The sequence below is a fragment of the Podarcis vaucheri genome, assembly GCF_965113315.1.
Source record: "Podarcis vaucheri genome assembly, chromosome: 6".
Taxonomy (NCBI): Eukaryota; Metazoa; Chordata; class Lepidosauria; order Squamata; family Lacertidae; genus Podarcis; species Podarcis vaucheri.
The window spans coordinates 41027682-41054119 of record NC_138764.1 but is presented as its reverse complement, the minus strand read 5'-3'; the positions used below and the strand labels follow the sequence as shown (position 1 = coordinate 41054119).

At 39.4% G+C, this 26438-nt stretch overlaps 1 protein-coding gene across 3 annotated transcripts in view; it reads right to left on the bottom strand.

Annotated features, from left to right (window-relative positions):
• Nucleotides 1-2745: 2745 nt before the first annotated feature.
• Nucleotides 2746-26438, bottom strand: part of SLC44A5 (solute carrier family 44 member 5) — a 161157-nt gene continuing 137464 nt past the window's right edge. For 2 of the 3 annotated variants that reach the window (XM_082227251.1, XM_082227252.1), the window contains exons 13-22: nucleotides 23360-23452; nucleotides 22422-22509; nucleotides 20883-21145; nucleotides 20065-20159; nucleotides 18850-18953; nucleotides 17594-17667; nucleotides 16624-16694; nucleotides 13964-14052; nucleotides 11843-11927; nucleotides 8873-9536 (exon numbers count right to left, since the gene is read on the bottom strand). In XM_082227251.1, coding sequence (XP_082083377.1) covers nucleotides 9424-9536; nucleotides 11843-11927; nucleotides 13964-14052; nucleotides 16624-16694; nucleotides 17594-17667; nucleotides 18850-18953; nucleotides 20065-20159; nucleotides 20883-21145; nucleotides 22422-22509; nucleotides 23360-23452 — 1075 coding nt within the window. In that variant the 3' untranslated portion in view covers nucleotides 8873-9423. Of the gene's footprint in view, nucleotides 5513-8872; nucleotides 9537-11842; nucleotides 11928-13963; nucleotides 14053-16623; nucleotides 16695-17593; nucleotides 17668-18849; nucleotides 18954-20064; nucleotides 20160-20882; nucleotides 21146-22421; nucleotides 22510-23359; nucleotides 23453-26438 lie in introns of those variants that run through there. The other variant, XM_082227253.1, reaches the window with a different exon arrangement.

The following is a 26438-nucleotide window of genomic DNA, read 5'->3' as shown; positions in this document are numbered from 1 at the left end:
ATGCAGACACAGAATAAGAGAGAGAATGAGCCCTGGTTTTAAAATTCATCTGGAGATGGATTAAGATTTCTATGGCATCCAGCCAACTGTAGATTTAAATGTAATTTGAAAGTTAAGAAAACTATGAGCTACATAAAACACATCAATCACAGAGTGTCCGTTTATGAGCATGCCTTAAAGAGGAGAAAGAAAGCAGGTTTGCAATAAGTTATGTCTCGCAACTGAGCAGAGACACAATAATCAATAACTGCAGTCCATTCTCAGAGGTAGTATGTGACGCAAGAAAATGCTGGAGTAGTTTAAGAAATCCAGATTTAATTAAAAACAACTCTGTGCATATGGAGTGAACATGAAAGGTCTTGGACTTTCAGCAACCCTTTTACTTTTAGATTACAAATGCATTCTTTGCCTTAGTCTGAGATGATGAATTTAGCGGTGATGGATTATATATTGTTGTTCAATTATATGTTAATAATTATTACAGTGCTATGAAGTTTTCCAGGTGTGTTGCAGGATAAAGAAATGATTTCTCTACTTTCAAAAAAAGTACACCTAGTTAAGAATTTCTAAGCAAATAGCAATGCATGTGATATTTCTTTAATACTATTTCTTTTATCTGTTTCTGAGTAAAGATCATGGCATATGAAAGAATCTCAGCACCATCTACTTTCTTCCCACTTGAATATGAACAGGTCTTAACAATATCTAAATCTCTATTATACATTTCTGTTAATTTTTTTATTTAAAAAAATGTTTTCAAAACAGAAATATCCTGCAACTCTCCAGTGAAAACAAGGCCCATTACTTTCCTTAGGATGATCCTTGGATCACTTTCTAGTAATTTCAGTGTCTTTTTTCGGAACTATAATTAACACTGAATTATGCAGTGCTGAGGTCCGATGTTGCAATACAGAATGGGTTGGGGTTGAAGGAAGAGGTGGAAGGGGTTGCTACATTTTAACAAGCTTTGCATCACTGCTGATTGAAATTTATTTTATTTATTAAATTTGTCAGTTGCTTTATCTTGGCCAGGGTAATGCAAAGCAACTTATAACCAAACAAATCGACATTAGATCCCACGTAGTTGTTTTGAAAACGTCCCACCCACTTCTAAAAAAGGCCAAAGACTTGATTATACTGCAAAGCTTTTGCCTGGCCCCTAAAGACATATAGATACATCCTTCTGTACAAGAGTCCTCTATGGCTAGGAGTGCATTTTCTCATTTCTATTGGGTTCACTGAGCACTGTAGCCCATGTGTTGGTAACCTCAAGGCATAGCTGTCAAGTGTCCCTTATTTGAAGGGACAGTCCCTTATTCCAGCACCATGTCCCGCTGCTGTCCCTTATTGATGGATGTCCCTTAAATGTCCCTTAAATGATGTCCCTTAAATTTCAAAGGAAGCAGCTCCTCTCCCTCCCTCCCTGCTGGCCAGGGAGGAGGGAGGCTCCAACTGTGTTGCTTTGCTGTGTTGCTCACCCAGTAAGAAGTCTAAGAACGACTGGGGGGGGGTAGAGCTTGCATGCCTTGTGTGTGGATAGTTAATGCAAGCTGAGTGGGTTTTTGAATGCTGGACGCCATTTTGTTGCACGTGCTGCTGCAAATTTTGCAGTGCAAAGCCAGGCCGGGGAGCCATCTTAAGTTGAGGCTGCATAGGCCTTGTGGTGCATGTGATTCAGATTCTATTCAGTTGAACCTCTGGTTACAAAGTTGGTTGGACAGTGTTCTCGAAGCTACCAGCATGAGATTGACCAGACTTCAGGAGGACAGGAAGACTGGAGTGCCTGGAACAGGTGAGGCTGCAGGTCCCTTATTTTGGCTGCTGGTCCCTTATTTTCAAATCTGTAAGTTGACAGCTATGCCTCAAGGTACCTCAGTGTGGTCTACGTGAGGCTGCCATTACAGTTAGAAATAATTGTGCAGAAGTATCTAATTACACCTATAATCTCTCTTGCCACAGCCTAATGCAGAGCACATATTATCTAACAGATTGTGTTGCTCAATTGACAGTGAATCCAACACTCCTCAGGTTGTTTGCGTGACTAGAGGAAGATTTGAAGCTCAACTAAGTGTTAAAATAGTTTAGTAACTGTGTGCAATTCACTCCTTATGGGCACCTTTCCTCCATAAAAGCAAATTTTGAGCGGAGGGGGAATAGGAAAAATGGCAAGGAGACTTCAAGTTTGTTAAAATTGGCATAAGCCTGTTTTACTTTTAAATTATCCACAGCATAAGAAAAACCCTGCCTATCCTACCCTTTTCGCAGCTGCTGCTTACCTGGCTGACACTTTCACTGAGCTATCCCCTATCACCGCAAGGTTTTGTTCCTGGTTATTCACTGCTAGTTTGGACCACATTAATGTACTGTATATGTGAAATTAGGAATGTTTTGCCCTAATACTTGCTTATACTTTTGAGTACATGAATATCAAAAACTATCCTTCTGTGCTTCAGTGAAGTGATGAGAATGGGGTTATGCACAACAATAACACAATGAGAACCCTTTCAAAATTATGGTGCATAGAAACAGAGGAAGCTGCCTTATACAGAGTCAAGTCACTGGTCTATGTAGTTCAGGATCGTCTATGCTGACTGGCAGCAGCTTTCTATAGTTTTGAGTCAGGGTTCTCTCCCAGGTCTACCTAAAGATGTCAGGGATTGAACCTGGCAATCAACTACTTTTGCCTGCTCTCTTACTAAGCTATGACTCTTCGCCACCTAAGAAGGAACAAAAACAGAAAGGTGCTTTTTCTTTATCTAAATCTTTATTAGAACCTCAAGAGCTGTAAAACAATAAGGAACAACAAATTGTGTTAAATATTAAACATTTTAGTTCTGAAAAGATATTTTCAACAATATGTCCCTAATATTTCTGCACAGCAGAAGCAAAAAGATTTTAGAGCTCAGGTGGCCGTGTGCTCATGTTAATTTGGTTCTGGCACAAAAAACAAAAAAGGGAGAAAAACAGACAGTCTCTAAAATCACATTTAAAGTAGAAATGTGATCACAGGGTAAACTGACAACAAGGTCTTTAATTTGCCACCATGCAATTTATGAATACATATTTCTGATGCTGATAGGCCCTTTTTTTTTTTACAAACAAACAGACTGCATGAATGATCAATATTAGTACCATTAGCCATACATTTCAAAAACTGAAGAAGCCATTATGTTCTTAAGTTTTAATACTGTGAAGTGCAAATTACCAACATTTTACAAGGGAAGCAATAATTCAGTATCAAAAGTTATAAAATTAAGAGTCGTTTTATAAAATAACATCTTAGCAAGAGTCTAAAAACAAAGCATCCATTTCACACTAGTCAACAAAGCAATAAACACTTTACACAAGTGTAGTATGCATCTTTTCATTCCCATTTCTTCTAATTTAAATAGTAGGGGTGTAGTTCTTTAAAGAATTGACACAGGTGTGTGGTACAGCCCTGACTAGCTAACCACCTTCTATGAAGGTGTGAGTCCCTGTAAGAGAAGCTCTAAAAATTAAACCCTGGTCCCATTTCTCTTACTTTGATAAAGCCAATTTTATATCTGGTCCAGTATTTAAACTCTCCGACTGTAGACACACTTACTTGAAATCAATGGAACTTACAGACAAGCAAATGCATTTAAGGTTGGGGTGTTGTGAAGCTGCAGTCCTGAAAGCTTCCTCCCTTCCTTTACTGTTGAACAAATAGTATGGGGAGTTATGGAAGTGACTAATTTGGACAAAGAATTTCAATATTTACACCCTAAGTTGTCTACTCTCTCCCCTTGGGCCTAAGATACACAAGCACTTTTTGCACCATAGCTATGGTTGGCATGCCACTGTTATCTCCTGTTAGGAGGGCTTATATGCTACAGTTGTTATTAACTGTAGCTATTATTGTGAGGGGGAAAAAGGCATTTCCATGCCCAAAGGGACATACATACCACATCTGTTTAAGAAGCAGCTCTGTCAGGATTTATGCCATATGCCATTGACAGCATAATGTTAATTGTGGAAACTGCAGAGCGGTTATTTCACCACCACTAGAATCAGAAAAGAAATATTCTGCAAACACAAGGCCAGCAAGAAGAAGAAGAAAAAAATTAATTCCCCATTAACTCCAGGAATATGTAAACCTACATTAGGGTTGCTCCACATCAGTTTGGCAGCTTTTCAGGTAATCTCTGGAGTTGTGTTTTTAACAGCAGCTCAATATGCAGGAATTAACAGCTGAAGCATTTAACAGTATGGAGAGAGAGAAATTATCATCTGATCATTCCAACAAGCCACAGCCAGGCTACTGTTAAAAAGGCACAGGTACAAAGGACAGTTAGCAACCCTAGTCTCAAACATCTTTAAACTGAGAGAGTGGGAAGTTCTGGAGGAGGGGGCCCCACACTGTTCAAAATTTTGCATATGTTTCCTACATGGGGACCACATCACCTGTCGAACTGAAGGTTAGCACAGGCTGAGTATGAGGAATGGATGCATGGAACCAGTGCACCAGGGTCCCATGCACCAAACATATACATGGATAGTTCCTCTGAAAAGAGAGTTCTGTAAGCTAGGCCCTGCTTAAAGGTTTCTTGCAGCATACATTCGACACAGATAAAGCTAAGCATTAGAAACCCAAATGTCCCTAAGCAATTCTCTAAAAAATACCACTCTCTACTGTTTTAATTTTTTTTGGAGATGATAGTAGGAAAATGTAGATACTGCAAATATTTCACACAGGGGCAAAGGAACAGATTCGTATCAATACATTTCAAGTAAGCTGAAAGACAGTTTTGTTTATTTCATCAAGCAGTTAGTAGCTCTGTGTTTCAAATGGCGCTTGTAAACTTCAAAACATAAGCTAGTTAATATTATTAGCCAGTAAGGCACTTTGTCATAGAGCACACAGCTGTACAGGCTAGGAGACTGGCGAGGCTCTAAATGCAATCAAGAGACATCGATGTATTCCATGACCACCTAAATGCAAAAGGACCTTTTCACTTTTTAAGAAATCTCTTCACTCGCTCAAAGCAAAATCCGCAACAGTAAAACATATTTTCACATATTTTCTTTTTTAAAAAAACAAAACAGAAAAAGCAGCCAGACATTTTAACAATCTTTCATTTCAAATACCCAAGCCACAAGAATTAAAGGCAAAATGGGGGTGGGGGGGGGAGAGAATAAAAATAATTTTAAAAATCTCAGTATAAAAAAATGCTCCCATGGTTTTTGTTGTTGGAATTAAAAACAAACAAACAAACAAACCACACACACACACACACAATGCTGTTACAAACTTTTGATGGCTTCACATCTACAATAGCTTTGGTTTAAAACATGCGCAAATGATAGCTGACAATCAATACCGTATCGAAGAAACAATGCATCAAACGAAACATGATTGCGTGGTTTAGGACACTGGGCATTTCCTATTGTCTCTTGGTTTGCATGTTCTGCTTGTTCAGAATCTTCAGCAGAGATTTACTCATGTAATAAGGTCTTTCAGCAGAGCCATCATGACTTTCTAAATCTTCCACTAGGAGGAAGAATGTCAAAGAGCAAACAATCAAACCAATGTAATACAAAGGCAATTCTGCCACCTGCTGACCTTTTTCGTGCACAACAGCAAAATCCTCAGTGTATTTTCTATACTGGATGGTTTGGCATTTACTATACTGTAAACGCTGGTGCAATAACGTAATCAGCCCTTTTTCATTGCGTCAGCCAGATGCTGCACCAGTTCAGTCAATGAGACATTTGCCTTCCTTTGACATGAATGGGTGCAGGATCAAAAATTTTAATCATCTCACCTCGAAATGATTTGCCCAATACTCAAAAGCGAGGAAGTGCATTTTAATCAAGCTTTAGCTTTTATGTTAAATCACGTTATGCATAAAACTGACATTATAATAAACAGCAGGATTTGGCCCAAGGATTAAGAAACACATCAATCAAGTTCAAAAGTATTTATCTTTCAAAAAATAAATTATTCCCTAGTTTGCACATTCATTTCCGAGAAAGATATTCAGGAATTTTGTATACCAAGTTTTCTCTTTGCAACAATTTAGCAGATACTTCAGATGAATGCATGAATGCCAAATTTCAGTGCTATTGCTTTGCATTTTCACAGTTTTCTTAGTTGCTTAATTGATAAAATGGCTCTAGGATGTTCCCCTCAAAAACATGTGACACTTCGGACACGTATCATAAACATTTGTAGAGGTGCAGCTTACAAAGCTTCCAGATTAAAGCTGTAACTCGGGTAACTTTGGGCATACTGAACTGAAATATATCCTGGTATGTCAAACTTGAAAATCAGACTAGTGTCTTGCCTAATTGATTGAGATAAAGCAGTAAGACCAGAGTAAGTACACTATTGGCCTGATTTAGCACAATGGATGTTTTTTGCATAAGCCGCCTTCTGCCAATGCATATTCATGCTCATCCCCAATTTGCACAGAGATGCTGATCTCAGGGCTTCCAAAGTGTCTCGATAAAAAATCTTTTGATGGCAACACACATTTGCTTCCAGGACCTCCAGTTGCTAACAATAACCAATTGCTTATTAACTTATAGCAGTATTCGGGACATTATATTTTGGTCATCCAGTAATGGATGACCTTGATAGTATGCAAATGATCAATAATTCAAGAATATACCTGTTTCCCACTTCCTATTGAATCTGAGACTTAGGAACTACAGTACATATTATTAGTTGGACCAGCCTGCAGACCGGGGGCTGGCAGAAGCTGACATTTCTTTCTCCTCCTCCTCCATCATTCCTAAAGGAAGACCCTGGTGAATGGGGTGGGCTGCAGCATGGAGGAGACCTCTGAAAATCAAGTTGAGGCACCTCCCACAGGTGGACGCTTTGCTTGTGAAATGGCTTTCAATGAGTCCCTGTTTCTCCTTATAGCCCACCCCATTCAGCAAGGTCCACTGACACTTGAGAGGCTTTTAGGAGGATGGGTGGAGTTCCTGGGTTGAGGAGTGGGCGGGAAAGCCAGTTTCTACTACCATCACCCTTTATCTGACTTCCCCCTGGATCTAACCCCATGCCTACATTCATCTGGAATGAAAATAGATCACATGCCTTGGAAAGTGTGCACATAGTTGAGTGCATAGTAAATTAATCGAATGTATTCCAGTTGTCTAGTTATCTAGGATTTAAGCATCCTAATCCAAAATATATTCACCCTGATACAAGTCTTTACTTGCAGGTAAAATTACAGGGGGGTTAAATAAACGTCTCCAGGCCATATTAAACATTGACGGGTTCCTCTTTTAGTAACAAGGTTCACTGTAATAAGCCAAGGAGTGGTGGTTGACACCTGTCTGTCATTGAAATGAAATGGCTATGTGGAGTTCAAACTGTTCACCTGAGTGAATTTGGGAAAACTCCAGTTTTAAGATTGTCAGCTCAAGACATGCTCAATTACTTGCAGAAGAAACAGGTCACTGTTCCACAAATAACTAGTCATTGTGTGCATGAATTTTCATTGAATGCTTTCCATAAATATAGCCAGTCATTCCTGCCTTAATGATGGAGGGCCATTATGTTGAAGGGGGTTAGAGAGCACAAAATAATATTGTATTAAAAAAAAAAACCAACACAACATGCTACACTAATTTCAGAAGCCTCTCATGACCCTGGAACAAAACAAGCAGAAAAGCAGAAATTACATTACTGTAATTCAGCCAAATCCTGCAACTATTATATAGTTACCTTAAAGTAAGTCCTTAACCGAAGGCTATAAACATGATGAAGCCTCTCAATTTTCTGAGGTTTAGTTTCTTCACTCAGTTTCCACCAATAAGAACATATAACAACACAGATTAGACCTCCAAGAGTTCTGTGTTCCAATATCTGTTTCTCATCTTCGCACAGTTAGTACTTTCCCACTGTGTCTATGGAGCAATATGGTCACTTGCCTTCCATAGTTGATGGGAACTACAATGTTTCTGCACTTTCAATATTACGAAACTGTACTTTATTATGTGGAATACTGAGCTGATGTTCAATCACTGGTGTTTTCTCAAACGACACTCAGATGTAGTTCTTGCTTTAATCAGTGATTGGCCAGGATGCTCATTAGCATGACACATATTTCTTTCCTCATATGAAAAATAATTGGATGTTCATATAAATACAGGGGCTCAAAGCAACTTAAGCCACACTTATCTCATTCTATTTCTCCTTCCACTTAGCAGCAGTCGAGATGGCTGCAAAGCAAACCCCCCTCCCCCACAAAACCCAAAACCTTCAATTGGGGCTTTTAGCTAGTCCAGGAGGGCTTTCTCCACAGGGGAAAAAACAGTACCAAGTTGGATTTCATTTTCTGATTAAGGTAAGGCTGCAACGTACGCACATTTAACTTGTGTGCATTCAGCTTTACGCGAACGGTAAAAAGAAGTTTTTAAAAAACCTAAATGGGGAAGAGCTGGTCGAGTTCCATGGCAAAAATACTTTGGCAATCCCACCCATCATTGAACTTAATGGGTTTTGACTATGTATAATACAACCCTCATGTAATCTGTGGGCCTACTGTATTTCCGATAGAGCTAAATCTTTACACAACACAGGACGAAACCATGGCACACTTAAGCAGTGCCACTAATCTTTTTTTAAAAAAAATTACACCACAGATTTAATATTGCATCAGATGGAAAAGGCTATTGCTTGGCCTAGATTTTATCCCTAAAATGTTATCTCTGGCACAAGACCCTTTTAAAACAGTTTATCCTTAATAATATGACTCTCGTTCTAGGCAATTCAAACAATCTTTCATTGCATTCTTGAAGATGACTCAGTATGATGCTAATCTATCTCTCTCTCCCCCCCTCCTTGCATGTGACATCTGTAGTGGGGGAGACTGACATAGCAATTTGCTCTTCGTCATAGGGAACCATCAATACAATTTAATCACAGTTTAAGTTGCTGTCAACCAGCATGTACAGTAAAAATACAGCCATAGCACCATAATTACAAATTTAGGACCACCTGCTGGTTACTAGTCTTTATCTGTTTATGGCTAATTAGGAATCACTGTAGTGCTTTCAAAAATTGCCTGAATATCCTTTACAAATATACACCTATAAAAAATGTATCAAAATGGCTGTCATTTCAAAGAGCAAAATCTTGAGTTAGAAAAGTTATTAAACACTAAGAGCTAAATATTAAAAAAGCTTCACATTTACACTTTTCCATAGGCACTCTATAAAAACTATGATGTGGCCTTGTTTCACAGCTGTTAAATAATGGTTTTAAATGTTGCCCATTTGCTCATTTTTAGATAGTACAAAGCAAACACAAATCATTCATTAACCACAAGCATCATTTATACTTAAAAAAAAATTCTTTAGCCTAAATAATATGGATCCTGCTTATTTTATCTTAAAACTGACACTGTTGCCATTTTTACATTTAAAAAACAAAACAAAACAAAATTATCCCATTAACTTCTTAGGACTCAGTTCCTTCTTCCCCAAAATTCGGTGTAGACTAGCTGACATGTAGTAGGGTTTTGCTGTAGATCCATCATTCCTTTCCAAGTCTTCACCTGAATGTGAAGTGATCAAAAGGAGCCAAAGCAGCAAGCAGCCATGCAGTCAAACACAAATGAAAATGAGAGAGAAAGAGACAGAGATTCAGAGGGAGGAAAAGAAACAACATTAGAAAACTTGTTACAAGAGAACTGAATTTTAGTGTTGCTGGTGCTGTCGCAGGGTGCCACGAAAATGCCAATACCCACCTTTTAATATAAACAGAAGGTAGACCACAACCAATGTTGAGCAACATTGCGTTTAACACTTCTGCACATGCAACATATTAAAAGTGATTATTCTGTGCTTGGTAGTAAAGCTGGATTTTCTACTGAAGGCCCTGTTTTCTTATGAATCTCATACTTGGGGGGTCTTGACCACCTTGTAATAACAGTACTTTCTTCCCAAGAATATTGCATCCCATGTGAAAAATCTGTATCATTATTTCTGGCTCTTTCTTATTCTGCTTTTTATTTTTGCCACAAGAGGTCAGACTCTGCTGATATCTTTAGAGAGTTGCTCAGCAAAATAGAGGAGACACATATATATTATAAGGGCAGCTTTCGCCAAGCTTGTGCCTGCAGTGTTAGCAGAGGCTGATGGGAGTTGTAGTCCAAAACACTTGAAGAGCACCAGGTTCGCAAAGGCTGCATTAAAGCCTCTTTCACAGGCCCCGTGGTCACCACTGCATTCCTTTACACATTATGACACCCACGTCATTCATTCCGGTAGGGCTTGCACAGAAAAGCTTCCTAGTGGCCTGTTCTCAGAAAGCACATTTGGAAAAGGATTGCACTAATCCAAGGGTCCGAATTTCATCCCACAATTGCATTTTTTTTGGGGGGCAGCGGGTGGAGTCCAATAATAAATTGATTTAACTTGGAAGAACACTATTTTGAGTTTAAGAAGTGCAGTTTTCAGATGCATTGCTGTTAAATTGTATTGTAAGAATGTTTATAAACTGCCAAGTCATAAAAAATATAGTGCTATGCAGTTATAGAGATTTCACTCAACAACTGGGATGCCTATGCCTGTGTTCTTCGAGAAATTTAATTCACCATAAAGTTTCACAAATTCAGCTGACGACTTCAGAATCTGATCCTTTATTTCACTATGTGGGATACATTGGGTGGAGAGTTATCCTCTCCAAGTTCGCTTGCCAAAGCCTTATTTTTAAATTTGAATAATGGCAACAAACTTGTTTTTGAGGATGAACAACATCCCATCCACCCAACCATTCATAACAAATTAGTTGTTGGAAGTCAACAATTCAAGTTGACTTTTTCCTGTGCATTCCAACATAATAAATCAGTTTTATGAATGCACACCAAGATTGTAGATCACCATCTCCTGCTCCAACCAATTTTTTGAAGCGATTTTCGAAAGACAGTGAATCACAGTTTAGACAAGTGCTAGAACAATCACAAGAATACTCGCACACACTGAAATGGCAGAAAAAGCCAAAGTGCATGCAAATGGCGGTGGCAATCAGCTTCTAATAGATTGCAGCCTCAAGATAGCCAGGTCCTTTGCTCAGGAGGTGATCAGAAAGCGGAGCGGGGGAGAAAAGATCTCTATATTGGAGATCAATATCACAGAGGAACAGAAAATCAGGAGTGCATAGAAAATAAAACGATAACTGGATAGAAGGCAGGTTTTTGCTAATTCAAATAATATTGCGAATTCCAGGTGTTTATGGGCTGATTATAGTGGTAATGATAAGCCCTTTACATGTGTTCCAAGGTACATATCTATCTATCTATCTATCTAGCTATCTATCTATCATCTATCTATCTATCCTATCTATCATGGCATTACAAGAGTCTTGATACTGAAAATATGTTATGTGGCTAATACCTAGCTCCAATTAACATGTGAATAAGGGCTGATATATGTTTGTCATGTCAATGTATATTAAACCTTCAGCCCCTGTAGGGGGAATACAGTTTTACATTATTTTAAATTAATACAACATTCTTGTGCCTTCAAAAATTGCAAGGCTGTTATAAGCGGGGTGACACAGCATTCATCTAAGTGAAACACACTGGACATGATGAAATTACAGAGCACCCAGAAGCAACATGTTAGTACTTATTATGAAACAGTCTCTGAAGACTAGCTGGTCTAGTGAATAGTCACATTTTACTGACTGAACTAATGAAGCCACATCTGATATTGCTGTAATTCATATTCTTTTTTGTAGTGAAGATTGCAATGGATCAAACAGCACAATGAGAGAAACAGCAATGGCTTCCTACTACATATTCTTTATCTTAGCATTATCAAAAAGAGGAAAGTAAACAACAAAGAGCCAATTACTTACAAAAGCAGAGGAAAAGTGTGTCAACACACATTGCATAGACACTGAAGAAACCATGTGCAACTAGGTAAGAGCCTATAATGACCGTCTGAAAAAAGGAGGAAGAAACATGTTGATTATACATCATCATATGGGAATTAAATAATATTGTGTGACCAGGCGGCGACAGCCCCAGCTCCCAGGGATCACAAGGAAGGAATAAAGACTCTGACAATGTTATATGGAATTAAAATTAGGCCACAACTTTATTAAATTTCCGAATGTAGGAAGACCTTGGCTTAGGCCTTGGGCGTGTAGCCCTCCCAGCCCCCCAGCCGGGGGAAACTGGGACTCATCAGGGTAAATGGGATATGGGGGTGCTCGGTGAGACATAAGTGTAGCAGGCAGCCCAGCTCATATCCCTGCATGCAGAGTAGTTCACTGACTAACTTTCAGTGTATGGCCAGTGACACCCATATATATAACCCCTTTAAGAGGGGGACCCTGGAATCACCACTGCAGGGGGGTGAGTCACCACTTCACGCCCCCCCACCAAATAGGGAAGAAAAGACTCAAGGATTCCACCCAAGGCCATAACCGCCAAAGTTGTGACGAATTGCTACAAGGAAGACAAAACCTGCCAATGCAGGAAAATTTCTTCCTGGTCCTTCAACAGCAACCAGTCAAAGACTGTAGCAGCAGCCGCTAAACAGAAAGAAAAAGTTAACCTGCAAACAAGAAACATTAAACAACGGGAGGGTAGGGAGGGTGAATCTCCAGAGCTGACTGCCTGACTATTGTCGGCACCAACCCCTATTTATAAATGGGGCTGGCCCCACCTCCCAGCAAGAAACTTGATTACTGAGGCTGGGTGTGAACCTCCAAAAATTAACACTGAGAGGCAAGCTAGCCCGTTTGCCACTAAGCTTCCTGGGAATTGTAGCACAACACGCGATCCTGCAAAGGGCACCCACAATGTAAAGTGTGAGTGCTCATTATATTAATTTACATGCCCCTTAAGAAGTTAGGCTGCAGGATATGTCAGGTACCTCCTGATCCCTTAAGTCCTTGCCTTGATCAGTGAGGTCTTTGCACTGCTTGTATTCACAGGAGCCTGAGGGACCCAATTTTATCAAATTCCCTTCCAGTTTAGGTCAGACATCTACTGAAAACTTAAATAAACAAACAAATAAAACTCCAGCAGGCATTCTGATTTCTGGTTTTATAATTTGGGATTTTTTTTAAAAAAAACTGTTGTATTGAATTTCTGTATGTTGCTTAGAGATTATTGCAATTGTCTGAATAAATAGAAAAAAACAAGCATTCCTTACTTTAAACTATGAGAAGAAAAGAGCTATGTTCAGGCAATTTTCTGAGCAGACAAAGGTTTAAACCATGGGGGAAGGCAATGCCTGCAATGTCCATGGCTTGCAAGCTGCTTTTCAGATCTTCCTGTGATTAATGCAAAGGCCTGAAGGGAGTTTTCATGTGCTTTTATAAATCTCCCTGCAAGCAGGAACCCAGACTTATCAGGGTTCCCAGTTTGGGGAAGAGTTTCTTCAATTAACATGCATTAAAAAACCCACAAGAAGTACCAGAACTTACAGGAATACTGAGGGCAGGGTTTGCCTCAAGGTCCTACTGCCCTATTCCCACATGTTCAGGAGAATGCCTGACCATGGCTTTAATTGTGGATCTGCAGCGCTCTTGCAAACTCAGTGGATTTCAAGTCTTTCCTGCCTAAGTAGACAATTAGATGTGATATATAATAAACCATCCCAAGCAATGGGACTCTGTATCTCACCAATGCAAGCTCCTTTGGTGCTTGATGACCCCCCCATCCCAACCTTGAACCCTCTTGTTCTATGATGTTGATCCCTGACCTCTCCTCTTCCCTGCCATGTATCTGGTGAGCATGGACTGTGCCACTTGTATCTTCTGCGAAGCACTAATACAACTGTGTATTTGTTCTGGACTTATCTATTCTGCCCTTTGCTTCTTCTTATCAGTGTGAAGCCCTAAGATGAATAGAAAAAGCCCAACCACAGACAAAATGCAAAGGATGTCACTGTTAGAGGAAGGGGGAAAGGAAATAAGGGAGTTCAAGACCCATGGATCCTAACATTTGCCATGTAATGTTCTTACCAAGAGTGGGACCCAATAGTAATTCAGTGATGGTGCTTCTTGTGTGAATATTGGTATCCTGTGTGTGAAGAAGAAGAAAGCTAGGACACCTATAAGAGGGGGAAAGATAACATTTTTCAAGCAGCTGACTCTGACTTGAATTATTTCCAGTATTTGTACTGGGACAAAACTGTATTCAGATTAATTATCTGTGATTCACACAACCAGAACATTTTAATCAACAATATCATGTTATGAATCAAACTGGCTTTTATAAGTAAAGAAGAAGACAGTGCAATGAAAAGTACAATTTTAAAAAGAGAGAAAAGAAACACAAATTTGATTTTTTTTAAAAAAAACAAACTCAACTACTTTTAGTCTTGGAGAACCATTCAACTACGGTGTATTTCCATATATCTGATTCAACATTTTATATGACAAATTGGGATATTAATTCCCAATAACATCTGTGCTAAGTAGGAAGTGAAAGACATGTAAATTAATTAGCCCAAGGGATTTGTCCTTAAGCACAAGGAAAACATTAATCAATTTCACTATTTCATGGTTTGCGTTTCCAGACAAATCTCATTTACTTTTACAGCTTTAAAATAATGTGCAATAACAGCAAACAGCACATTATAGATGAAGTTGAGTACCAGTGAATTAAGAGTTCAAAATCAACAAGGAATTGAAAAATCAAACTTTCAGAACATCATCAATTCAAATTCCGAAATTAAGAGTATGTTTAAATTGAATATTTTGGGACAATAAACTTTATTAAATCTCTTCACATTAATTACAAATACACAGATCCTAAGCCAAATTCTGTACATGTAAAGCAGCCCGGGACAGTACTGATCTGCTATTTGGTGGGGATTAAATCCACCCCACTATTCCCTGCTCTCTATGCATGATTAGCATTATTTTCCAGTTAGTGCACAGAGCAAGAATGGCTAAGCTGTAGCCCTCCAGGAATCGCACAGGAAGCAGACATTTTGAAGCATACTTATCAACCCACTTAGGGATATATCTGCTGATGTCTGCCTCCACAATCAGATAGATAGCCCTCAGCTGGATCAGAGTGGAAAGATTTAGAAGGGAGATGTTAAAATAAAACCTGATTTCTGTTTCCGATCCAAACAATTTAACCATATTTCTTGAATGGATAGTACCTACATATGTTATGGCTTTCAGAATCCACGACAAGACTTGCACCATGTTTGACTTTAGGAATCTAATAGTTCATATCTCCCCTGGACAACCAATATGAACAAAAAGCTATAGGTCTCTGCAGTACGAGACTTCAATTCATAGTCCTCAGGAATTAAACCATTGAGGTGTGGAGGTCAAATGGCTTGGGAGGCTGACTGTTCTCTGCATAACTAAACATGACAACTGTTGAGTTACACAGTTGAGTAGCTCCTTTTCCATGCCAGTTCCATTTATTTACAGAACCACAACTTCTGCCTTTTGTTTTTTATATACGCTCTTTGTAGAGATAAATGATCTCCCACAATTTGAAGTGCAGCTAGTAAAAGTCTTCAGAGAAGCAGTGAAATGTTACTGCTTACAAAGTGCTGCAATTCTTGCACGTGTTCCAAAATTTAAGGAGAAAGAAGGAAGCCTATTTTGGCCTAACCCTGTGAATATAGTGGATTCCCTCAGTACTAAAAACCTAGGTTAAGGCGGAACTACATGCTGTCTGCATTTGCATGTTATGATAAGCCAGCCTTTCTCTAGCCAACAATCACTAGCCAACTTTAAGCCATGAGTTTTTGTTGACTTGTTCATCCTTGATTCAATTGTAACAGGAAAGCAAGGCTTCTTGGTATGTTTACCCCACTCATGCCGGTGGCATGGGCTCATTTAAAATGGCCCATAATAAATCAAAGTGTGCAGGGGTTTCTTTACACGCAAATTCAATTGTCACTCAGCAATCCTGTATTCAAAAAACCAGAGGACTTTTCTAAAGGGAAGAATCAGCGAGCACAAAGAAGAGGGTGTCTCAGCACTGGTCATATAGTCATACCCACACACCCCCAAACAGTTTTGTTCCAGTTGAGTTTAGAAGTTGAAAAAGGGCTAAACAGTCAGCCGTGGAGTGGATTAAGCATCGTCACTAGTCCTCTGCTGGAAATGTCCCCAAACATAATGATATGTTATAAATATTGGTTTGGGGAACCATTGTTTTTCTTGTTGCATGCATTTCTTCCCTTATTCCCATCTAATTGTGGCCCAAATTCTTTTGCTTGCTGTCAGTTTAGATTCATGCCAGTAAAATAATCTAAATAGCCCCTTGTTTATCTGATTAATGAACACCCCGAGACACTGAGATAATGAGATTTCCCCACAAAGATTGACATGAACGAAGCTCAGGTTTTAAAAAGGCTACAGCATTTGAATTAGTAGTGCCCAAATCGGAGAGGTCTCAGTACTCAGCTAGACTGGTAAAGAAAAAGTGATTTATATGTGTTGTATGTGCGATATAACATATTGCCACCAGATGGCGACGTAGAGCCTCATTTTTCTCTACCTGTTTTCCCTGTTTAAATTTACAACGCTGTAAACTAAAACACTTATTTGATGTGTCTAGATCCAGCCTCGGTCAAAGCTCCTTATCAAGCTATTCCTTTAACTCAACCAAGCTGAAAATATTAATCTGAAAGAGTCTGTTGACTTACCCACTCCTCCAGCAACAAGAATTTTTCCCAGGAATAGTAAAAAGTCTGTCACTTTATCCAGCACTGCAACTCTATGCAACAGAGATAATGAACAGGATTGCAAAAGGTTTATCTCCAAAAGTTAAAACAGGGCTACTTTCAGCCAACATTAAAATCGTTGAGAAGATTTGGTGTGAAAACTAATTTGAAAAGTTTAATTCTAAAGCAACCATGTAATGTAATAGTTCACTGTGCTGAAGAGTCTAGTTTTAAAGATAAGAGTTCAAACATGCTAATTAATCTAAGGGCAGAAAAGATTTATATTCTGAGATACTGGGGAAAAGGTAGATGCTCTTTCACTTTCTGATTAGTATCTTAAAAGCTGCTGAACTAATTATTTAACTAAGCAACAGAATGAAGTAACGGAATGTACCATACCAGTTCAGAAAGTAAGTGTTGGGGGAGGGGGTGACATTTTTTAATGCTCCCCTTATGTAAAAATCCCAACATTATTATTATTTTAAAAAAACTCATTGCAAGTTGAGATCTAGTACAGAAAGAATCATGCAAAACTAAAACCGTTCTTAACGTTAGCTTTTTTCATTGTTTGCTGTTGTTGCTGTTTCTAATGTAGGGAAGCATTCAAAAGGGTGTTTCTCCTCCTCCCCCCCTTCTGCAGTGGTATGGTGCAATACATCAGATCATTCTGTTGCTTCTGCAGCCTAGGCCTTCAACGCTGGCAATGGTTTGAATATTTAATAGATTAGTAGAGTATGTTTTTGAAGTGCCATGGAGTGGCAGGTGTCACACAGGCTGGATCTACACTGATGTTCTAAACCATTCATATTAAAACATTCTATAAAGCTTAACAGGAATTTCCCACTGTGGGAGGCTCACTGCTCTGCAGCACCCTCTAGTGTCTCATTTTAATAACACATTTATAATGTTTTAAATGACGAGTCCACAGGTTATGGAATGCACGGTCCCTTACCTCACCACATTTCTCATGAGCAGGAAGAAAGCTTCCCTGGCTGATGTGCAGAAGTTTTTACCATATATCGCAATCTGCAAAATATTAACAGCTGTTAACTTGTTTGTGGGAAAGCCCTATTATGAAAAGGGTTTGCGCTGGGGGGGGGGCAGAACTATGAGAATGGCAAGATACAGTGGTACCTCAGGTTACATACGCTTCAGGTTATGGACTCCGCTAACCCAGAAATAGTGCTTCAGGTTAAGAACTTTGCTTCAGGATGAGAACAGAAATTGGGCTCTGGCGGTGCGGCAGCAGCAGCAGGAAGCCCCATTAGCTAAAGTGGTGCTTCAGGTTAAGAACAGTTTCAGGTTAAGTACGGACCTCCAGAACGAATTAAGTACTTAACCTGAGGTACCACTGTACAAAGAAAGAAAGATGTCCAGCACCATGTTATTTCCTGTCTGTGAACAAAAATATCCACTTGCACCTCCCCCTGCTCTGTTTGCTTTCAAAGTTTTATTTCTACTAGATCCCCTAAAGTCCCCTGCTAAGAGATGCTAAAATATTTTCTCTAAAGCTAAGCCACAAATGGACAATTTGCATTATTGCAAAGGAGCCAAAAATACAGGCAGATAATTGGCAGTGCAGAATATGACAATGGACCTGGCCACACAAATCTGCTTAAGACAAAAATATTAAGAATGACTTTAAACACAAGTCTGAAAAAAAGTGAGTCTTCCAATTGTCTGGAAGAAATAAACCACCAATGGAGCTTTACAATGAGACCCAAAACAGCTTGGTACCCACGCCTGTCATTCAGAACCTTAATCAAAAATCCAAACAAACTACGGCAATGCACTCTACATAGGGCTGAATTGCCTGCCTTGGTTGTACATGAAAATCAGCATTCATTGTTTGTTTCCTCGAAAGAGACTATGATTGGTAAGGCAACTACAAACCTTGGCTATAGATCATGGTTTGTTTGGGGTGAAACAAGCCATGAACACTGGTTTATGAACACTGGTTTAGACATAATGTTAAGCCCTTGATAAAAGGAAGAGCTCAGTTTAAGGAGTTGTGTTATGTGCAAACATGACCATTGTTTTCATTATTTCTTTCTACAGTTTTGTTTACTTTGTTTTAAATAAGAGGATATCACTAAATATTATAGCTTAAAATAAGGCTCACTAGGGGGTTGTGTTTGCCACACCACTAACTAGTCTTCAGACATGACACAGCAGCATGCTGGCAAAGAAGAGAGAGAAAATACATACCATGATGTAGGCATTTCTGTTGATAAATTTGAGGAATTTTTCCAGGCACCAGAAACAGCATTTGAGGCAGCAAAGGAGGAACTTAGCAAAGACATTCTGTGAGCCTGCAGGAGGGGGGAAAGGAAACATTTCTTAAGAAAGAAGAAAACCTAAGAAGATGGAAAACATTGCCCTTACTTGATTTGACTTGGTTTGCACCAGCACATCTGTGTGGGTTTGCTGGCTGATTGCTTTCTCACTGATTTGCAACAAGTATGTACAGTGTTTTGGTTAAAAAAAGAGGGGGGGCAGTACTGGTATCTTGATAAAAGTGTTGTGTGCACACAATGGCTGTCATGGGCAGCAAAAAGGCCAGAGGATAAGGTACTTCTTACTGATGAGTACCACCTCCTAAAAAGCACTATGTGCAATCTACCATGCTGTAGTTTAGCAGTTTATCATCTGCAAGCCAGCACAAAACTGAACCTTTGGATTTGCCACACAGCACATTTAAGCTGTTGTTGTTGACATATAGTTCAGAACTGATAAATGGTATTAGGGTACCATTCCACACCATCCCTGCTTTTTTGTAAAAGCAAACCATGGTTTACTGTGAATGCAGTGTGTTTGTGCACACTTCTGAAAAGTTTTTGATTCTGCTTCTTTGTCACTTCTCCACCTGTTGCCTTACCAAAGTACAGCTTGTTGTGATGTCCTAACTAGAGTTTGTCATTTGTTTCTGCCCAGTGAGTGGTGACCAAGTCTTGCTCTTGGGCTTACTGATTGGGGGGGGGGTTTGGGCGGGGGGAGAGAATAAAAAACCCTGGACCACGATGAGCCAGACTATGGAAGCCTCACACACAGCAGCAGGAGGAGAGCCAAGAACTTTTCAACAATGTGCACAAGCACACTGAAAATTCAGATTAATGTGATATGAGAACCAGGCTATTATTTCATTTCTTGCTGTGCCAAAGGAGAAGCAGCATAAACTACAGACACCCTGAACACTCCATGAATGATTATTATAAAAAGGAAAACCTCATCAGTTACTGCACTGGTGCATTCATAGTGCATGCACACAGTATTTCCCATCATTAAAAGAGAAACAGGGGTTTGTGGCCCACATTTCTGAACCATACTAGCCTATGAGCCCGAGAGATGATTATCAGCTTTTCATAGCAAATAAATACCATACTCTCAATGGGAATAGAGAATGTGCAATGTCATGAAACTCACCTTTGAGTTTGTGATCCAGGTATTCCAGGATTACTCTAATGAGTTGAACTATTGCAAGAATTAAAGAGCCAAATGCTAGGGAACCAGTGTGATATCTAGTAGGAAAAATATATGGTACGAATCAGGAAGAGATCTGTTTTTGGACACAGTGCTGTTATGATAAACAACACAGGTGAGGCAGCTGGCACAACTCCCCCCCCCCAAACTATGAATATATCCACGGATTGCAAAATGCAACTTCCTATACTGCAATTGAATAATTCTCTTATATTAATAAATCATGTATACAAAAAGTATTCCTTTCTTTTGCTTTTGATTTCTAGCTTGCTCCTATCTCCATGGCTAAGGGGAGGGCACAATTCAAAGATTCTAAATATCTTATGTAAAGCAGCAAATGGAAAAGGCTTAATGACTGAGAGGAGGCTTTATGTGGGAAGCAGGGCTTATGATGGGACTGAGTCACAGAGCTGCCCTTCCTACACTGACGTTGCTGCTGCTTACCTGGATGGAGGTAGGGCGTGGCCAGATGGTTGCACTGTCAGCCCCCCTCCCCCACATACCAATCTGGCAATTCTGCTAGTGTAACCGCATGGCTCCAACCTGCCCCACAGAGAAGATGTGATGTTGGGAGGGCAGCTAAGTGGTCTTATTCCACCACATGCACTGCTTCTGGTATACCAACTGGACGTGCAAGTATAGCAGTGTTTTAAATTCTGTAATTGTTTTGATTCTAAAAGCCACTTTTCACTGTAAGGTATAGGGCAAGTTTCTAAAAGCAGAAACAGATACGAATGCAGACGAGTGATTCTTTAGCTTACCGTATTGCTCGTCCAAATGAAGAAAAGAGTGGGCATGCTGGGATATCAGCAGGTTTTCTAAAGGCCCAGTAGTAAGAGGCAAAGGCACCAGCAAGAGTACACTGACCCAATGCAATTGCAAAGTTCACCAGCCAGAGGAACACAAACACGTTGCTGATTTGAAAGATTAAGATGTATCTGTGGTACAGGCTTTCTCCACCATAGAAAGCAAAAGTACACTGGGCTCCTGGACACAGCTTGGTTACATTGGTTGTGTTGAATGTCTATGGACAAGGGGAGGGGGGAAAGGTCACAAATAAGGGGATATAAAAATGTTTCAGTACAATTCTAAATCATCAACACATTAATAAATCTGAACCAGTAGTTAACTCATCTGGCAAATGATTTCATGAGAATAGTCCTAAAGACTGGCAACAATGCTCCATGTTACCCAGTATCTTGCCCATGGCAGTAGCTAGACACAGGTAATACAGAAGGTTCCTAATGGAACTAAGGGCCAATAAAGTAACTACATTAGGGGCTGCCAACATTTTTGGTCCCATTTGGGATCTTGAGAAAGTGCTGTGGGCGCCAGTCACAAATGGCTGCCACTAGGGCGTGGCATAACACTGTGGGAGTAACACAAAACAAAATGGTTGCCTCAAGTAAAGGAGCAAAGAGAGAGAGAGAGAACCACAAAATGTGGATGTACCCTCTCCCCCTCTGATAGGAGAAAGGCACCCACACCAGCCGCCACCACCACACTAATTCACTGAGGGGAAGCTTTTTGCACTACTATTGAGTTCAAATAGGAAAGAGACAGTCGTTGTCCAGTCCTGACAGTCAATGAAATGTGGGCATGTTCTATGGAGAGACCAAGCCCATGCAAACATGAACTGAGCAGGAGGAGTAAACAGTCTTCAATTTATTCTGAGATTTTGAGGGGATAATTAACGAGACCTTCCTCAGGCACTACAGAAGATACTGATGACTCCTGAACTAATAATAAGTGGGACATATAGGTTTCATTTCATTTCATCTCTCTTTTAATTTGTATACCACCTTTCTGTATTATTATACAGCAACAAAAGATACAACAAAGAACACACAGCTTATAAATGACCTGGTCCAATACATAAAGTCATAATAAAACATAGTTTTAAAATGGAACGACTTCCATCAAATAAAGTAATATTCAATCATCTTTTAAGAGCACACAATAAAATTAACTCTCAAAACCTCAGCAAATAATTATATAGAAATTCACTCTTACCAATTACAATAAATTACTAATCCATGATCAATAAAAATAACTGCAAGTCGCAATGCAGAAAATACAATACATTCAAAACCATGTAAAAGGATCAAATTGAGAAACAAAGATACACAAGTAATAATGATGGTGATGATGTTCATGTGTGCAGTTCTATTATTAGAAAGTATAGGGAGTGGAGAATCTGCATTGTTTTTCAAACTGACTTCATATGTACAGGACATTCAAGAAGAGCTAGAATTCACATAGCATTTTGCAAAAATAAAATAAAATAAAATGCTGCTTACCTCTGGGTAGCAGGTCAGATTTGCATACTTGCACAGGCTTTGATTTGCCATGACTTTGTACACAGGTTCTCCGGATGTCGCTAGAAAGCTTGATTTAATTGGGTTAAGTAGGAAACAGAATCACAGACTCTGAACAGAGAAACATAGCACAAGAGATACTTGGCATTCACAGGGAAAGCCCCAGAGAATACATTTAATTTCTGCCTTTCCATGTCTAGCATAAAATATGATACCCACTGTGCGAATGCACTTTCTACAACCCTATTTACTGTGCCTGCAAGCACTTCCAACAGGAGAGTAAAGCAGTTTGCTTAATAACAAGTACAGCAGTGGGGTAACCTTGGGGGTAAGCACAGAAAAGGAAATGGTATGATTTAATGACTTCGTATCTGGACACCATAGGGAAAGCTATGGGCAGATGCAGAAAAATAAAAAATAAAAATACATCTCCAGGTGATCACTTTGACGAGAGAGAAAAAGCTATAAATATTACTCTTCTGGGATGCTTTCCCCCCAAATGCAAAGTGGTATTGGCAATACAAAACTGAGATTCCATTACCCTACAAGGTTCATCCAGAATGTGGCGCTGAGAAAGTACGCATCAATCTCGGAAGATGTTCAGGTGTCACTGTTATAAGAACACTTCAAGAACTTAAGGTGTTCACACCCGGTGAATGTTTTGGGGATCTCCTAGGATATGCAACCCCCTAAAAGCTTCCACATCAGTTTCCTGCCAAGCTTGGACTTCAACAGTGCAACCTGACTCAACTGAGACATAAAACTGACCGAGGACTCTTCCGCCTCCCCACTCACCACCACACACAATGTAGCTTCTTTCAGAAGAGGTGGCACTCTCCTGACTTTCTGTCTTAGTGCTAAAATGCTGAACTAGGAATGCAAGAAGCACCCAGGCACCTTTCTTACTCAAAGAAGGATACACAGCTGTCACTGCCCAGTAAGAAATGCAGATTGCGATAAGGATGAAGGTGATGATTGGGTAGAATAATGTAGACATGATGTAACCAATTGCTCTAAAAAAGAGAGGGGGAAAATATATTTGTAAGCCATAAATATCAAAGTTTATATGCCTTTTTAACCTTTGAAACATTTCCAACTCTTGTTTGACCGAGTGATATATTCCTTAGTAAAATATTCTTTATTGTTCTTTCTGGTTTCCTACTTTCTCTTTTTATTATAAAATCTCATATTACTGCCTTCCACCATTTTCTGTTGCATTCTGTTCCCGGTTCTATCTCCTCCTCCATTTCATTCCTCTTTAGCACTCTGTCATTGTTTTTTAGATTATCATTTTTATGTATTTTGCTGTGAGATGTATTGATTTTCCAGTACGTTGGCTTTTGCTTTCAGGTTTCGTAACATTGATTCTTTTCTTCTTCTTAATTCCCCCTGAGCTGCCACCTTTTGTCCAGGCTGTGGCTGCTACTGTGCACCTTGTCCTCTCTGGAAGCCCTGCTCCCTGTGCTTAGCATATTGTTGTTTTTTTAAGCTGTCACAGCCAACCTGGTTCCCTTTTGCTCCCATACAATGCTGTAGTAAATCCTTCTTTCCTTCCTTCCTTCCTTCCTTCCTTCCTTCCTTCCTTTCTTCTGGGAATGTTTGTAGGAGTGAAACATAGTGGGTAGAATTCAACACTGAACTCTTCTAACTGTTCCATCAGCTTGCCAGACAGAATAATCCCAAATTGAAGGGTCAGTGTGGATGGGGTAAGCTCTGTTTTGCAAGTGGAGGTCTCTGTGCAGGGCTTTCACTTAACAGGGCTAATTAGGTGCATCCTGCCCACTGCATTTTGCTGTTGCAGCATTTTTCTGCAACCTTCACTGATGAGGGAATGGAAAGCCGATAATGCTTTTCTTTAATACTGCCCCATATGGAACAAGGCTCAAGGCACTGCGTGATAGTGAAAAAGTGTGCATGCACACGAAAGCTCATACTAATAACAACCTTAGTTGGTCTCTAAAGTGCTACTGGAAGGAATTTTTTTACATTAAACAGTAGTTCCGCATGGGAAAATCATGACTGGTGCTAGAAACCCCTTGAATAGTTTTTGAGTCACTGGAGAAAAGTATCACCTTATGCTACTTAAGGTATAATAACCACAAATCAGTGGTTTTCAGGAATTAACGACAGATCTCTTGGTTGACAGTGAAGACACAGACCGTTTGTTTTAACAAACTGCTTGTTAACCGTTCTAGCAATAGATTGCAAACGCTTTATTGCTTAATATAAATTGCCTTTTCATTGAAAAAATGTTAAACTGAGCTGGGGGGGAATCATTTAGCTCTCAGTCATTAGCAACGCATTTTTCAAGGCCTTGACTATAGGGTACGCTCTGCTGCATTCATAATTATTACATACAGCATTTCTTTTCATGCATTATGCATAAATATCAGAAAGTATTGCCCTCAAGTGACCTTTGAATGCAGAGGCAAAACTATAAGGAATTATTACCTCCTACCAGGAAGTTTATAAAGTTTCAAGAGTGTTTCTGTTTGAGGCTTATTTGAATAAAAGCATCTTATTTTACCAAGTGGCTCTGAATTGTAATGATAAGGATAAAATTATATAGTACAGACTGGTGCTGCAACAAATAACTGCTGAACTCCATGTTTATAGCTTTAATGAAAAGGGACTGTTACATATTTAAATCACAGTCTCTTTATTCCACAAGAGCCTCCATATTTTGATGCTGCTGGCTTGAGAGAAAATCAGCTCCAAGAAAGGGCACAGGTACATATTCACGTTCCAGCACTGGTATGATGAAGCCGTTAGCTGTATAAATGCTGTTTATGACAACAGACTCAAGAAATCTATACACTTGGTTACTCAAGCATAGGTTGCCACTGGGACAAAATCTGTTCTCACTTACAGCATCAACATCACGGGAAGAATGTTGAATGTTTGATAAAACGGTCTACCAAATTCACTATGAAAGTGGCATACTTTTAGATCTAAAGACTTGGTGTGTGAAAAGACCAATAAAGATAACAAACAAACGTTGCCTACATGAAAATAAGTGTTTTATATGCAAGAAAAAACAGTGCCCGTGTTACCACAGGGATCCTTCAGCAGTGTAGTGGCTACATTCATTCATTCATTCATTTAATTTATATACTGCACTATACCCACAGGTCTCAGGGCGGTTTACACCACTTTTAGACTGTGTAACTGTGCAATTTCTGTTCTAAACCTCGACAGATGTTCTACATGGACTTCTGGATTATATTCTGCCATCCTCACTGTTGAATATTTATATGTGGGATGAGACTGTTAAATAGCCTGGCATGTGGTGGCATTAATATTCACCCAACTGAATTTTTCACTCTCAGTGCTTCTAAAAACAACATTCTCAATAATGGGCTGGATGAAGGATATGCACCAGTTGTGGCCCACCTAATCTTACGGGTGTTGTTTGCCAGTTCTTAAATGGGGCCATAGTACTTCTGGCACAGTATATTTACAATTTGGGTGCACTCCATGAGAGAAGTTTGCTCCTGGATGCTAGATATGTGCTGTGCCTTCTGTCAGGAACACCTGAAATGCTGGTTACAAATTTTCATGAGGGTCTTTTTAAAAATTATTTTTTGAATTTATGCCTTCCACATGCCTCTAGGTCGATTGACATATAACTAAAAATTTATGAACAGTACAAAAAAGATAATTATAAATAGACTAAAAAAAATATCAATGCAGTATAAACACCTAAGGTAGAGACAGTTTCATCCAGCAGCAAAAACCTGTTGAAACGAAAATGTCTTGAATTGTTTCTGGAAAGTACAAATAGAGGACATGTGTCATATCTTAACAGGGATGCTGTTCCACAGAACTTGTCCCTACCACATGTTAGCACTGCAGATTACATGGCTTATACGTGGTGAGGTGCTTGAATTACAGGCATTTTACAATGTGGCTGCTAGGGTGCCAGTAGACACAGGGAGAACATCATGCCCATGACCTTGATGTTGCATTGATTTCCAATCACTTTGCAGGCTGCTGCAT